Here is a 16,188-nt window from a genome sequence, read left to right on the forward strand (position 1 = left end):
AACTGGATTAAATAAAAGGTTCAGATAATAGAACAACCAAAATCTTCACAATATATAATTCTACCCACTATTCTTTAACCAAGTGTTCAGCATTCATATGCTGCATAAAATAAATGCCAGTGACAACAAGTAAGAGCCTTGCTTCTATAAAGTTCATTTGTTACTATATTACTCAAAGTTGTTATGGTTTGAAGATTTATTTCCAGCAGGAGGCAAATGATTTTGCCAGTGACAGTGATGACAGTGAATTCAGTCTTTGCCTGCGATGTGGTAATGGTGTCCTGCATACTTCCTGATGTGTTCATATGCTTATTTTTTTTCTCTCTGCTCTCCATAGCTGCTATTTTAACCCTTTACCCCTTGCTCTTCAGTCTTCTTCAGGCTCTCCATCCCGTGATCACATACAGTTTAATTCAGGGCCCCTGGAATTCAGCAGCACTTCCTGGCCAGCTTCTGCGGCAAGGGTAAGCGAATTCTGCAGCAAATGTCATTCTGCATTATGGCAGTGAGAGTCTGAAACCATCTGCCACTCATGCATCCACCTAACCCAGCGTTGGCTGCAGAATTCCAGGAGCCCTGAGCTTTTCCATGGCCATAGAATTGCTCATTGGCTGTGGAATTTCTTCATTAGAAGGGAACAATCAATGCGCCACATGACTTTTCAAGTGGCTAACTTTTGTGTCAGTGGAAGTGGGTTGACACTCCATGCCAACACTTTTGTTGTTTGTGAGATGAATATATCAGAGTTTTGATGTTTAATCAAAACTCTGGAATCACAGCACGTCTCTACGTCTCCATTGATACCCTTTCCTATATTGTTCTGAGAGGATATAAACAGGTGGTGGCCATTTTAGATCCCCCGGGCCCAAAAATATATTCCTGTAAATCATCTTCCTCATTGTATGTCTTGAGAGGGTAATTTAGGGGAAATGTTTAGGTTTATAAGTTGGACAACAGGCAGCAGAAACAATGTACCCGTAACCAGTCTTTTCATATTAGTTTTACATTGCATTGGACATGATTGAAGCTGGAAGTGAAGGCCCAGAAATAAGAAAACAAAATTTCAACATTCAATTTTCTAAGTGGCAAAATACCTTCTTGTACATACATACGTAAATATACACAGAACGCAGCAAGTAAGCAATAGATTGTTCACTGAAGAGGAAATGATAGTTTCTGAAATACGATTGCATCTTTAATACCATCAGAACTTCCCTTCTTGGACAGGTCAAGGGTCATTTAGTCCAGCATGCTGTTTTCTAGAGCAGGGGCTCACCAACCTTTCGGACCTCAGATACCACTAAATTCATAATTTTAAATCCCGTGGACCACTAATATGAAGTAGTGACAGGATGGGCTCCTTCAGGTACTTAGCTTGGCCTCCTGTTAGTGGAGAGAAGTGCTGGGGTCAATCCTAGGTTTGATGTCCATTGCAGTAGGAATCTCAAATATGGCCAAGAATGAATGTTTGTCTTGTAGGCAGCCCAGCCGCTAGATCTGTCCCCTGCAAATTGTCTTTTGAGGAGCCTGGCTGAAGTTTTGCGCACTGCTCACTGAAGCGCCTGGACTCCCAGGGAGGGAAGGAGGGTAGGGTTAGAGCTACTAAACAGGCAGCCAAGCTAAGTGCCTGAAGGACCCCATCCTGTCAGCGAGCGGGAGTAATTGCTTCGGTGGGCCATATCCGACCCAGGGGCTGTAGTTTGAGGATCCCTGATTTAGTACAATATAAAAAAATGCAAAAATGCGAAGATTTTTCTGCGGACCACCAAAATCTTCTTGCAGACCACCAGTTGGTGACCGCTGTTCTAGAGCAACAGGATGGATGCTTACAAGAGGGCCACAACCAGGAAAAGTAGCCTGTGTATTGGCTACACCAATGTGAATGATAAACACAGATAATACCCAACTGCAGTCCCCAGCATTTGGGAGTTATCAGTGTATATCATCGATATTGTCATTAAGCCTAGAAAACAGGAGGCTGTGAGTTTTAGTCCTGCCTTAGACAAAAAGCTATCTAGATGCCCTTGGCCAGACTCTCCGCCTTAGGAACCAGACAATGGCAAACCATTTCCAAGAAATCGTGCTAAGAAAACTGCAGGGACTTGTCTAGGCAGTTGCTAGGAGTCAGCACTGACTCCAAGGCACCCCAGAAATATATACAAGCAACCAAGTTGATAATCCAAAATAACATTAGTATTAACATATTAATGACCAATGGTGGTAGCTAGTGCATTTTAATATTTTCTTTTTACACAATTTCTTCTCTTCCTGTCCCACCTTTCATACACGTAATTGGCAATTTCTATAGCTTTCTACCTCATCCAACAGGCAGAAAGCCATAACATTAAATCTGAAACATCAGCACCACTGTTATCACTTTCATAATCCAAAGCCTATAAACAGAGCTGTAGCAAAGTAAAAAAAAATTATGATAAGTATTAATACTGTGCTTTTCCTTTAGGAAAGTATTTCTTATACTCTCACTAACAGGTGACGCCCTCTAGTGGAAGTAATATTCTTAAAGTCTCGCTTTGGATTTTTCCTTTGGCTACCTACTGGTAGGACTAGAATTTTAATTAGGAAAACAGGGATGAAAAGGAAATGAGACAGCTTTGTCTTAACTATTCCTGCCATACGAAACCTTCAAATTTTTATGAGTCCAGAACTACGCATCAAAGCTCCATGCCTTTTAAACTGGTCTGCCATTAGTTTTCCACTGAAATACTTCGGCTTGAATGGTATAATTTGCAAGATTCAGATTTTGGGAAGATGGCTTCTTCCCTCCTTAATGCATTGCCTGCTCTTGCCATTCCTTGCTGTCATCCTGGATTGACTATCTCCCCATCCACATTACTAGGTAGAATCTCCAATGGTGAAAAATTGGAATGCAGGGAAAAAGAGGGGAAATGCTTGTAAAATGCATTGATGGGAAATATTTTTTCTCAATTCCTGGCTGGTAGAGAAGTAGCAGCTGAATTTTAATGAAGTGTCTGATCAGATTTTATTTGAGTGAAATGCAATCTGCGAGGCATTTGGGGAGCACATCAAAACTCCCTGTGGGACAATAGTTGCCATCTTCATGTGCCAGAATGTTTGATTCAGGCCTCTAAAAGGAAACAGCCACACACATCCCATCACCATACACTTTTTAAATATAGCACCCAGGAATACCGTGTTTCCCTGAAAATATGACATGTCCTCATAATACAGCCATGCCACATTTTTTTGGTGGGCAAAAATATAAGCCCCCCACCCCGCATATAATCCCCCTGGACAACCCCCTCCACCTCCAGCCAGACAGAGCGCCGCTCACCAACCTAACAGTATCCCGAAGGTGCCAAGCCGCGGGAACCAGGGGGGAGGCAAAGGTGATCGCATTGCTTGGCGCCTTCGGGATACCGCTAGGTTGGTGAGCAGAGCTGTGCCCAGCTGAAGTGTTGCCGGGCAGCTGCTCTCTTGTGAGCGGGCTCCCAAAGAGTCGGGCACAGCCTCATGGGCGAATGGCTGTGTTGCGCTGTCGCAGCAGCGCAACACAACAGCCATGAAGCAACCACGCTCACAAGCAGTCACTAAGCAAACCCCTCTCATTCCAATGCCTGTAGAGCATACAACCATAGAGAGTGCGCCCAGAGTTGCCACTGCCGAAAGACTCGGGTTGGAAGCCACGGAAAAAGCCAGGCTGGGATGGTGGCGGCTGCGGAGGTACCCTGACTCTGTAATGAGAGCTGGGCCATGCATCGTGAGGCTGGGAGGTGGGTGAGCGAGACCAGAACAGCCGCTTGCACAACCCCCCTCTCCAGCCGTGAAGAGCGCCATTCACCAGCATTTGGAAGACGCCAAGCCGCAGGAGCCGGGCGGCGGCGAACAGGTGCTCATGCGGCTTGGCGATACCCCTAGGTCAGTGAATGGCGCTGTGCCCGGCTGCAAAGGGGGTTTGCCGGGTGGCTGCTCGTGAGCATGGTCGCTTCATGGCTGTTGTGTTGCGCTGCTGAGACAGCGCAACACAGCCATTCGCCCATGAAGCTGTGCCCGGCTCTTTGGGAGCCTGCTTGGAAGAGAGCAGCCGCCTGGCAACCCCAAAACGATAAACCCTCCCCCCATAATAAAGCCTAAGCCATATTTTGTAGGTAAAAAGAAAATAAGACTCTGTCGTATTTTTGGGGAAACATGGTACTTCCACCTTCTTTCCTTGAAGTTATAAATTTGTCAATGTTGGAAAGAAAGCCCCATTTTTAGGCCTTGCCTTGCCTTATGATTTTAAGCACAAAGGCTTTTCCAAATCAAGGCCGTTGGTTTGCATTAAGATCGTTTGTCTATATTTTGAATGTATTACCATTGTACAGCTAAAATGTACTTTTGTGTCACAATATAAGTATGGAGTTTTCCAGTTAGCAACAACCACCAACTTTGTTTTAATTGTGGGGTTTGGGAGTTTTGCAGTAACTTGGCCTCCTGATGCAAGCAAAATCAGTACTGTATGGGCAGAAGTGTGGGGAAAACACAATCTGGTTTGATTTTGCCTGCTTTCATCAGGGAAGTGGGTTTTTTGTGCCTAGTTAATGACAAACATATTTAAATGTTGTTTGAACTTAAAATGGAACAGTCTTTGTTTTGTCCAAAATTGCAGTTGCATCTCTGGCAGTTAAACAAAGACAAAACATATTTACTCCAGAGTAAGTTATACTCAGTGGAAGCTTGTTCTTAGCAAAATATCCAAACCTACAAGTATTGCATGTCTTTTAAGCTGCTAGTGGTTATAGATTTTATACTCAAGAGAATGGAGGTTAATGTAATTAAAACATTAGTATGTTAGCATGATACATATGAAAATACAAACAGGCCCTAGCTATAGGGAAGATGTCTCCATTTGTAAGCTGATTTGAAATAGTTTTTGATTCTGAAGTTGAATGTTTAAATTTTGAATTATACTATTTTATTTTGTTCTGTTCTACTATAAACTGAAACAAATTTCTTTCCATCCCACTAGCTGCCCCATTTTGCTCCTGGATTTTTTAAAAGGCTTTTTCAGCAGATAAAAGTATTTTGTTTCAATTGTGCACATGATGCAGATCAGCAGTGCTTTCAGCATGCCTGCAAAGGCAATCCTTTAGTTATCCAGGCACAATCATCTTCTGCATGCAATACCAGCTGCTTTTCTCCATCTCTCCTGGAAGAAAATTGCTCAGTTCCAGAATACCTCTGGTGGAAGTTGTGCAATTGAAAGTTGTGCATCTTCCTCTATCAAAAACAGGCCATTATAGCAGCAATATCACTTTGGAAACTGTCACTCTGTAACAGGATTCCTGTGACAACCATGAACCATCTCAAATGTCTGATATCCCATGAGTATGGCCTACAATAAGCAGGTTCAATATGCCAGTTTATGCATTAGACTTTAGCAGATTTGTGAACAGATGTCCGTTAATCCCTCAACAATCATGAAAGCGACAAGGTCAAAATGATCTCATCAAAACGTCAGTTATGATCTTAATATACAATGGCTTTAATAGCAACGATGAGCTGCCAATAAGGAGAATACTGTGTGTCATCAAGAGGCATGGAATATAGGTAGTCCTCCATTTACAACAGTTTATTTAGTTCAAAGATACAATGGCACTGAAAAATGTGGCTTATGGCCATATCTCAATGTTACAACCTTCGCAGCATCCCCATGTTCATGTGATCATCATTCAGAAGCTTGGCAACTGGTTCATACTTATGACCACTGCTGTATCCCAAGGTCATGTGATCACCTTTTCCCACGCTCTGACAAGCAAAGTCAACGGGGAAGCCAGATTCACGTTACTAACTTACCAACTGCAATGATTCACTTAGCAACTGTGGCAAGGAATGTCGTAAAATGAGGCAAATGTTGGGTTCAATTGTTGGGGACTACCCGTAGTGTAACGCTATGGTATCTGTTGCTGCACGATAGAGCTCTCAATTGCAATTGTGATGGACAACTAAGGCACCAAGGTAGAAAGGTTAGACAAGAACTGTACAGACCTCACAATAGAGGGAGAGGTTTTAAGCACATTATTTTCCTCTGCATGGCAGAGAGATCTCTGTATTATGGGTATGGGTATGTTCCTTTTTAACCCAATGATCTCTTTTATTGCAATTGGAGCTGCTGCTATCAGACATCCTTCTCCTTTAAGATACTGTATAGAAGTTTAAAAAATCTGGATTTGTCACAATTAGTTAAAACACCACTTCTCAATGGTAGTCTGTTCATTACATAGCTTGTCTTTTGGTGGAGTAGAAAACTTGAATCAAGTATTACACAAGGCCATAAGGATAACTACATCCATCTACCTATCTATCCACATATTTATCATCTATATCTGCCTGTTTGTCCATCTATCTATCTATCATCTATATCATCTATTTATCTATATCTGTCATCACACGGGGGTCGTATTTGCTGTGTTACATTGCAATCACATGACGTTTCGTGACACATCCGGCCTGCAGGCCACCAGTTTGATATCCCAATCTATCGTATCTGTGTATCATTTATCTATCTATCATGTATGTATGTATGTATGTATGTATGTATGTATGTATGTATGTATGTATGTCTATATCATCTATTTGCTGACTACCTCACTGTTACAGTGACTCAGGAGTCATGGAAAATTTTTAACATATTTTGAAAGTAAGAAGTGCTTTCATTATGCATCTTTGGAATATAATCAGTAAAAGCCAACATGCTGTATTTGAATGTTTTGTTCAATTTATGATTTATTTTCTCTTCCTCCTTTTTTAATCATAGGGAAAAAAGAAACGACGAACAAGAGAAAAGCAGCAAGATTCCAATTCAGGTAAAAGTCCTGGTGTAAAATCTAGCACATTATCTGGTACTGATCACTTCATTTACATTAGTAAGAAATTAGCCATACAAGATTTTTTCTCCCCAGAATGTGTAGCCATGGGTTATTGGGACTATCTATGCTTTAACTGTCTGCACTAATCTTTCTAGCTTTGCCACTATCTACAATTATATGTTTGTCTGATATTCTGTGATGACAATACCAACAGACCAAAAGTAACTAATTCATGTTAACCCTAGTTTGAAGCTCCAACTTAATCTCATCTTGTTGCTTTAACAGTCTCTTTACATTTGTGGCTGTTTCAGGTTTTTTCAATAACAAATGAGCAAAGTGTTAAGTTAAAACATTTACAAAACATTTAACTTCCAATCCAACATCCAAAAAGGTAATTTTTGCAGCAACTATCCAAATACACAAAAGGAATCTTTTTGAGGCCAAAAGTCTCTATTAAAAAAAAAAAAACCTCAGGAAACTGAGTGGGTTCAAAGGGAAAAATATGTAAATAAAAGACTTGTAAATAAAATAGATTTTAAAATGGATTAAGTAAAATTCTGCCTTGGCAATACTTGCCAGATTCTGTTTTCATAACTACTATTGTAGAAAAGTAGATTTTTATGGTGTATGTTTTTCCTTGGTAGTCAATTAAAATTAGTTGCTATTTTTAAAATGTATATAGAAACTTTTAATCAGCACAAAGGCATTTGTTTAGGGGATTAGAAATAGTTAACAGGCATGATGCCTGTAACAGTAATAACAGTTTCTAAGAAGGATATAAAATCTTAACACTTAACGTATTCTCATATATACTTTTTTAATATTAGTTTTTCCTTAAAATTAGTATTGACATATTAAAATGAAATGAATCCATTTTGTCATTCGATAGGGCATTTGGAAAGATGCCAATGTAAAAGAAAATCAGATTAATTCCAAAACGTTTCTTAATTTATATTAAGCACATTTTAAATCTTAAATTCATTCTGGATAATGAACATTAGTTGATTTCTCTTTATGACTCTTGAGCCCTTTTAAAAAAAGAAAAGAGTAAAAGTTAAAATTATTTCCAAATTTTCAACAGCAAGAGGAAAGGGCCCCACCAAAGCTTTTAAGAATTTAAATTTCCCATTCATACTGTAATATTGGCTATTGTCTCATATAGTTTTGTTCTAAATCACATAATTTTATAGGATATAAGAGTTTGGAATCTGTTATCAATAATAAAAACAATGGATTCCTATGGAAATTTATTGAGGCAGCCATTGGGGGGGGGACGGGGACTAAGCGTCCATGTGCTGAAAAATGTCTACAGAAAAAGCTAAGTCAAGCAGTAGTATAAACTCATGTGAAAGCTGTGTGTATAGCAATAGCACTTAAGACTTGTATACGCTTCAGTGCTTTACAGCCTTCTCTAAGCGGTCTACAGTGTCAGCATATTGCCCCCAATAACCTTGGTCCTCGTTTTACTGACCTTGGAAGGATGGAAGTCCGAGTCAACCTTAAACTGGTGAGACTCAAACAGCCGAATTGCTAGCTGATGATTTTGTATCCCATCAGATCACAATAGCTGGGTGGGCTGGATCTCCAAGAGCTCTAGTTCAACATTTGGAGGGCTATACTCCTACTTCTGATCTAGACCCTAGCTAAGCATCATTAATTTCTAAGTGATTTCTTGCTCTCTTTTTTCCAACCTGTTTGTTTAATAATAAGACCTGCTTGTTTGCTTGGCAGAATTTCAGATCTAATCAAACCCAAAGGGAGTTTTCAAATATTCTCTAAAAAATGTGTAGATTGAAACACAAAAGTGACCAAAATGAAATAAAGATTAAAACCCTAGTATTTTACACTACCTATCTGCAATTTCATTTTCCTAATCATTGCATTTATGGCCCTATCAACTCTATTTGTTTAACACTCACTTTTGGGGGGGGGGGGGAATGATGTTAATAGACATTTATGGTGAAGAATTGAGTTTACGTGGCCTGTTTAGTTTTGTCTTCAGCAGCTAAACCAACATTGCATCTTTTCTTCCTTCTGCTGTTCTTGCTGCTGTTTGTGCCTCTGCCTTGCCCATTCAATACGCATGCTCCTTGTTCAGATCCTGCCTCTCCTAAGAAATGCAGAGCTCGTTTTGGCCTCAACCAACAAATGGACTGGTGCGGCCCATGCAGGTGTGTATCAGGAACTTTCGCTTTGCAGCCTTGTTTCTGACCATAAAGGTGGTTGTACTCTGTTTTGATTTTTCTCTCTTGCATCATTTCTATAGCTGCCTTTTCTAACTCTACTAATGGTGCTGCTTAGGCTTCCTCTCAATTTTCCGCATGCTTCATTTGAGTGACCTACAGATACTTTTGTAATGCTGAAGAGAAAAATTAGTAAAATATCTTGGCATAACGTAAGAGGGGGGGATTTTTTTTACTAGGGTGGTACATAGAAAGATGATTTAAATTCTTGAAAAGGGTGTCAGATCTATTTAAAATGGACTAAAGGATAAACATGATAAACTATCAGAATAATTTTCCATGAATCAGCAACCGAAACCTGTTGTCATGCCCTTCCTTGCCAATTGCCTAGCCAAACAGTATGGATCAGGGGTGGGTTGCTGCCGGCATTGCTGCCAGTTCACTACGTGCGCATGTGCAGTTCAGTGCATGCGCAGAACATGAAAAAATGATTAAAAACCAAGCTAGCAATGGCAGCAGCAACCAGGGAACCGGTTCAGGGGCGTGGCCAGCCTGCTGTCCCTACCAGTTCAGCGACCCAATCCCAATTTCCACTACTGATTTGCCTGAACCGGTGTGAATCGGTAGCACTCACCTCTGGTATGGATTTTCCAAAGCATCTCTCTTCTTAGTAATCCTTTAGGAAAAATGACTCTCCTTCCTTAAGAATTTTAGTTAAAGGAGCAATGACATTTATTATTCTTGGTGTTGGTTTCAATACTTATGCATCAACAGCACCCTACAATTAATTGTTTTGTGTCTTATCCTGGCAAATGAAGCAATCTGTGGCTGAAGTTAATATAAACACATTGTCCCCCCCTTTTTTTCTTCCAGAACAAACAGATCCAGACTGTTTTTACAGTAATGGATGATAGAAAAAAGATGTAACATAGGGCTCTTCAAAGATGTGCTTGTAACACGGACAGAACGTCCCAGTAAAATGTGTGTGTGTGTGTGTGTGTGTGTGTGTGTGTGTGTGTGAGAGAGAGAGAGAGAGAGAGAGAGAGATTACTAAGCAAAATATTCTGCAAATGTAATAAAAACCTAATGCCTTCCATTTATGATAAGAACAACAGTAACAAAGAAGTAATCGATAAACCAGTATTTCTATGCGAGAGGCACTGTTACACAGAACAGAACCTTCAAACATTGAGTAGGGGCAACAATCCTTGTTCAGATCCTTCCTTTTCTATGTAAACCAGCAATGATATCTTCTACCTCTCCCATAACAATATTTTTATCTTGGTTTTATTTAGAATAGAGAACAATTTATAAAAGGACCTATGCCTTTCATACTCTAACATCTTTACTATTGATGGCTCTCAGTCCTTTTCATTGGAGAGCTACTTAGCCCTAAGGAACACCTTGGTGTTCTTTGGAAGCATGTCAGGATGTTTATTCTAGATTTGGGAGATCATGGGTCAAAAATGATGTTCTCTCAGTCTATCATGATTCTACCCAATTTTCTTTTTGTATTCATAAGCTGAAAAATCCTCAGACTGAACTGTTTTGAAGCTGGCCACTTTTATTGCCTACTGCAAAGAACTCTGCTGTGTTTGTCAAAAGCAACCTGTTTGGAAAACCTTTACATACAAAGATGGCTCAGATAGGCTGTTTGTGGTTTTTGCTACAGAACTGCCTAGAGCATAAGCATCATATGGTTGCACCATTTTCCAGGCTGCGTAGCTTCATTGCACGCTGTAGGTAATTTTGAAGTTGCCTAGCAGAAAGTCCCATCAACTAATCCTGGGTGGAAAGGCTGAGAGAGCCCATCTCCCACAGCCTTTGCCCAAAGTGTTTTGAGAGCACCTAAATAGCTTAATCAAGGTGAATTAGATGGCCTTTTCTGGTAAAAATGAATTTGTTTGCTTTCACAGTTCAAACCTGTTTGTCAAAATAAATCTTAATGATTTGCCCAAGCTGTATTGGAAATATGCAGAACTGCAATGGAAAATATGAGATTGTAGTTTTGAAGTTAATGTGATATCCTTTGTCAGTCAAGTGATGGCTTTAAGACAATTGATTCCTGTAACTGTTGGACAAGTCCCTGCGGTTTTTAGGCAAGATTTCAGAAGTGGTTTGCTATTGCTTCTTCCAAGGATTGAGAAAAAGTTATTGGTCCAAAGTCACCCAGCTGGCTTCATGCCTAAGGCTGGGACTAGAACTCATGATCTCTCGGTTTTAGCCCATTTCTAGTTTCTAACCACTACACCCATGAATTCAACTTAAAACAAGATTTATTCGCCACACAAGTCCTAAAACTAAATAAAGAAAACCCAATTAAACGACTGGCTCAAAAACATTAAACTTATTTATTGGGAATTATCCAAATCTATCTCGGGGGGGGGGGGGTTGCTTTCAGTAATCCCTTGGACAGCAATAACCAGAACTAAACATTTCTGATAACTTTTGATCTGTTTTGCACTTCGGCTTGGAGAAATTTTAGCAGTTTTACAGTTAAACCTCCATCTAGTGGTAAAAAATACAAGTTGACAATAACCTTAAAAAAAGAATTCTTCTAACAAAAAATTGAGTAATAGGTATTAAGAACAAATATGTTTTTCCTTCTAAATCCTTGTTCCTTAGACATTATACTTGTATTAAATGCTACATAACGCTTTCATTTTTAAAAAATATGACCCTGTAAATTCACCCTTTATTTACAGATAACTCTCTTCACTGTTCTTAGGAGGAAAAAGAAGTGCATTCGGTACCTACAAGGAAAAGGACACTGCTCCAGCCCAGTTTCTTCCAATGGAAGTACTATAGATTCCCCTCCCTCCCCTGTGGATGTGCTCCAGTGTACATCCCCTGCTTTTATTCCAAACAAGCTCGCTGTTCCTGCTGATCTTATACACCAAAACCAAGCCAATCCTTCTTCTTTATCTGCACATCTCAAAACTGCTACAAGCACATCAGGACTTCCTTCTAATAAATGTTCAACAATGCCTCATAAATCCATAGTGCCAGGTGAATCCTCAGGGCACAATATGGTATCAATAGGAACATAGTACTAATGTGATAACAAGGCGCACAGATTCATCACGCACTTTGCTGATTGGTTCTGCTGCATACAGAAGCTACAGAGACAAGTTCAGCCTGCCATCAAATGGTATAGTCTTAAAGTCAGGCAAAAGCCAAATCAGAAAACAACAACACTGCAGCACTAAAATTGTTGTCTAAGTAAGGACATCAACAGTCTCTTTGAAAAGTATGAAGGTAAACTTAATTCTGGTCAATAACTGAATTATTTGATCTCTTTTCCAACTGAGATAAAAGCAAAATATACTGATCTAATTGCAGATGAAAGGTGCTTTAAACGCTAAGGCATTTATTAAACTATTATAGTCAAAGTCCTGAGGTCCAGACATCCAATACATATTAAACATTACAAAAGCAGTTGTCGAATGACAAGCTCAAATGTTCCACAGAAAAAGTATAAAGCAGCTTGTAAGAAACTAAAATATTTCATTATGCCTCATCTTTGGGATCAAGGATGGATTGCATTAACAGATGTTTATTCCAGCAGCTTTATTAGGTGATAAAATAGGAGAAAACACTGGCTGTGAAAGTCTATCTAGTATTCCAGACATAGGGCTGTGTGCATCACAATTTTTCAGCTACAAAGATTTTTTATGCTATCTACTGTAAAGTATGCAAAACTCAAATACTTATTTTTCACAATTTACCGTACTTTTGCTATATAATCAATGGAAAATAAGAAAAGGATATAAGCTATGCCTCCAATCACTAAAATTTACTCTGCAGTCTTTGTGGCTTCTTAAAAGCTTGCCAAGATTTATCCACCATCTATTTCAAGCCAATTATGATAGCGCACTTTGACTAGAATCATTTCTGCAATTGCAGTGTTGAAGCCTAGTCATATTCCTCATTCTCTGTTTCTCTCTTGTCCTTACTGCAGGGAAGATATTTATTTGAAAGTTATATGCTTCCCCAGAGCCCAATTCATTTACAGTGCTAAGCAAAGTTGATTGCTTTGAACTTTAAACATAGAATCAACACAGATGGTCTCCTTCTGGTGCTTACTTTAGGGATGGTAGTTTTTCTCAGAGGACAAATACAGAGTCACACATTGATACCAATCCCAACATACTGAGATAATAGTGGACAAAGGGTAGGAAAATTCATAATGTAGAGTAACTGAAATGGGTGAGTCACTTCATTACAATGGTATTTCAACAAACCTTACATTAACCTCTCTGGGAGTAAAGGAAGGTTACAAAATCACAGCCCTGAAGAGTTTGCAAGTCTTAACTTTATGGACTTGAAACTAAACCACTTCTCTTAACTTTATGGACTTGAAACTAAACCACTTCACTCCATTCCTCATTTTCAGCAAGATGAGAAAGAGACTGTAATGCTGGCAGGTCGGTTTGAAAATAGGAGTTGGGAAAATCCCAGGCGACATACATATATTTTACTTTATGTGTGCCTTTGAGTTAGCTTTGATCTACAAAACTACACAAGGAAATTGTGTAAGCAGACCGTAAATGAATCAAAGGTAGAACTGCAGGTTGATCCTCCTAATATTTGCATGATGTTCGCATTCAAGTATCTTAGGAACTCAAGGGAAACGAGAAGAAAAGTGATTCCTAATCTGAATTTCTGAATTAATATCAGAAACCTCATTAAATCAAGAGTAGATAAGCCCTAATCTCTCAGCCACTTTTTTCAGCCATCTGACTTAACCATCCAATATAATAGTATGACTGTAATTCCCCCCCCCTCCAAAAAAATAGGGCAAAAACTCACCCAAAAAGTGTAGTATAAATCCTAATAATTCAGGATCAAAAACTTATCAGAGTTGGGAAAATCCCAGGCGACATACATATATTTTACTTTATGTGTGCCTTTGAGTTAGCTTTGATCTACAAAACTACACAAGGAAATCCATGCAGTTTTCTTGGGAACAATTTTCAGAAGTGGGTTGCCATTGGCTTCATCCTAGGGCTGAAAGAATGTGACTTACACTAAGTCACAGCTGATTTTGTGAATGCAGTAGGACTAGAACAGAATCATCCAGCTTCCACCAGTGCCTTGATCCATACATGAAATAGTCCTCCATTAAAACCTTTAGTAACCCAAGGAAAACTAGAAGTGCCTTTTGGCATCAGAAGGTCACCCAAAATTGATTTCAAGTCTATGCAAGAGTACTTCCCCAAGAATATCATCATTCTGAAATTTTATTCTTTAAAATGCTATACTTGATTTCTTCTTCCAAAAAGGCTCACTCAATTGATAGTTCAGAAGAACTCTGAAATGAATGAACGCCTCCTGACCCCAATATGATATAAGCATAGCTCATAAAGAGGCACTTCTGCATTTGCACCTACAATCAGATGAGTACATAACTAGATATGCAAAAATGGAACTGAATAACTATTCAATATTAATCAGCATGATTACCATTTATGTGACTAGGAAGATAAGCTATTTTAGTTAAGACGAGAACAGTCACAAGAATTTAGAAACATTTAAAAACAATCAAGATTCCAAAAATGCAAGTATCACTTAAATACCAAAAAGAGATGCTTAAAAATGCTGTATTAAATTTTCTTTATTTTATTTTCGCGCGCTGTGTAAAATGAAAGATTTTATCATGGTGTTTTACTCAAGTTCAATGTATACACAGCAAGTGCAATTTTAATGCCATTATCTGCTTTTCTGAAGAGACTGAATGTACCATGTCATGGAAATTTAACTTTAATAAGCCACACAAAAATCTCTGTATGTATGTAGCAGGGGAAATTTTCATTTGTACAATTATCATCTGGAGGGGTATTTTTTGTCTTTTTTTAATCTTGAATTTGTTTTGCTTCTTTGTTTAAAATTTGTTTATGGCTTTATAAATAAAAGTGATCTACCAGATTGTCCATTCAAAAATGGGTAACTGGGGACTATAATCCTATAAACAATGTTATATTTTTTTGTGTGTATGTTTTTATATATTACAAAAATATGGTACATGGCATAGTTTGTGAAGAAAACCAATGAGCCACAATAATTTTAGCATTCAATTTTAGCATCAAGCATTCAAATTTAAAATTGAACATTTAGCACTATATCTAACAGTGTTAAAGGACTTTATTCTTAAAGACTGTATGAATTAACTGAAATCAAAACTTCAATCAACACCATCATCATAAGTGCATAAATCAACAAAGCTATATCTAGTTAGCCACTTGTAGACAATGACAGTGAAAACTGGCCAGTTTACCTATTTTCTTTATAATTTCTTCATTCTCTTCCTACAAAAAAAGCTGTTTCAGGGCAGGGGTCTCCCTTAGGTGTATGGCTATAGCAGTTGAGAAAAATTGCAATTATGTTAAATCTAATAAATGCACTGTAGGTACAATGTACAGGTGCTGCTTTCTGATTTTGTTTGAGCTCCCCTCTTATTCACTATGTACAATGGTATATCAGTTGTGATCTCCAACTCTGAGTGAAGTACACGAAGTAAATATGTATCTCCAACTATTTTAAAGTGACATTTCACTAATTTATATTACCCAATGCTCAGACTGGTTCCTACAGTTAAACTGTGCCTCCCCAAATGAGTCTGTAACAGCCATCAAAGAGAAAACCATTGTTGTCCACTTGAAAGGGTCCAGTTGAATTCTTCATATGGCTAAAACAGATTCTGTCTCATTTTTGCATCAACCATTATTAGAAGGCAAATGCACCTTCAAGTCAATGTTGATGCCTGGACTGCAATTTTCTTGGCAAGATGTTCTGTGATTTTCTTTGTAGAGTTGAAATAACCCGATTGGTCCAAAGTCACCCACCTAGTTTCATACCTAAGGTAGAACTAGAATTCATATACTTTATACCCTGGTGCCTTGACCATCATTGTATATGAAACTGATTCTTTTGACTAGAAAAAGCATGATAGGTAAAAACACCTAGCCTGAGCTTCCCCTTAAGATTAAAAGAGAAATACTATCTTGGGAGACAGTCCCTAATTTTTCTTCAGGTCAAGGGAGTGAAAAAGTAGGTGAACAGCTGTTCTTCATTGATGAAAAAGACTAGGATAATTTGCCAAAGTGCATACTGTGAGATGACAGTCAGCCACACTGCTTTGATCTCAGTTCTCAGAAAGAAATGTAGATGGAAGAAAC

General features: G+C 38.7%; 1 protein-coding gene across 11 annotated transcripts in view; it reads left to right on the forward strand.

The window, feature by feature from the left end:
* TCF7 (transcription factor 7) overlaps window positions 1–14,985 on the forward strand; it is a 140,245-nt gene extending 125,260 nt beyond the window's left edge. For 2 of the 11 annotated variants that reach the window (XM_081939593.1, XM_081939596.1), the window contains 4 exons: window positions 372–464; window positions 6,776–6,824; window positions 8,926–8,998; window positions 11,739–14,985. In XM_081939593.1, coding sequence (XP_081795719.1) covers window positions 372–464; window positions 6,776–6,824; window positions 8,926–8,998; window positions 11,739–12,060 — 537 coding nt within the window. In that variant the 3' untranslated portion in view covers window positions 12,061–14,985. Of the gene's footprint in view, window positions 1–371; window positions 465–6,775; window positions 6,825–8,925; window positions 8,999–11,715 lie in introns of all 11 variants that reach the window. The other 9 variants (XM_081939597.1, XM_081939598.1, XM_081939602.1 and 6 more) reach the window with 7 other exon arrangements.
* The last annotated feature ends 1,203 nt before the right edge of the window (window positions 14,986–16,188 follow it).

This window comes from Natrix helvetica, assembly GCF_964273705.1.
Source record: "Natrix helvetica genome assembly, chromosome: 1".
NCBI lineage: Eukaryota > Metazoa > Chordata > Lepidosauria > Squamata > Natricidae > Natrix > Natrix helvetica.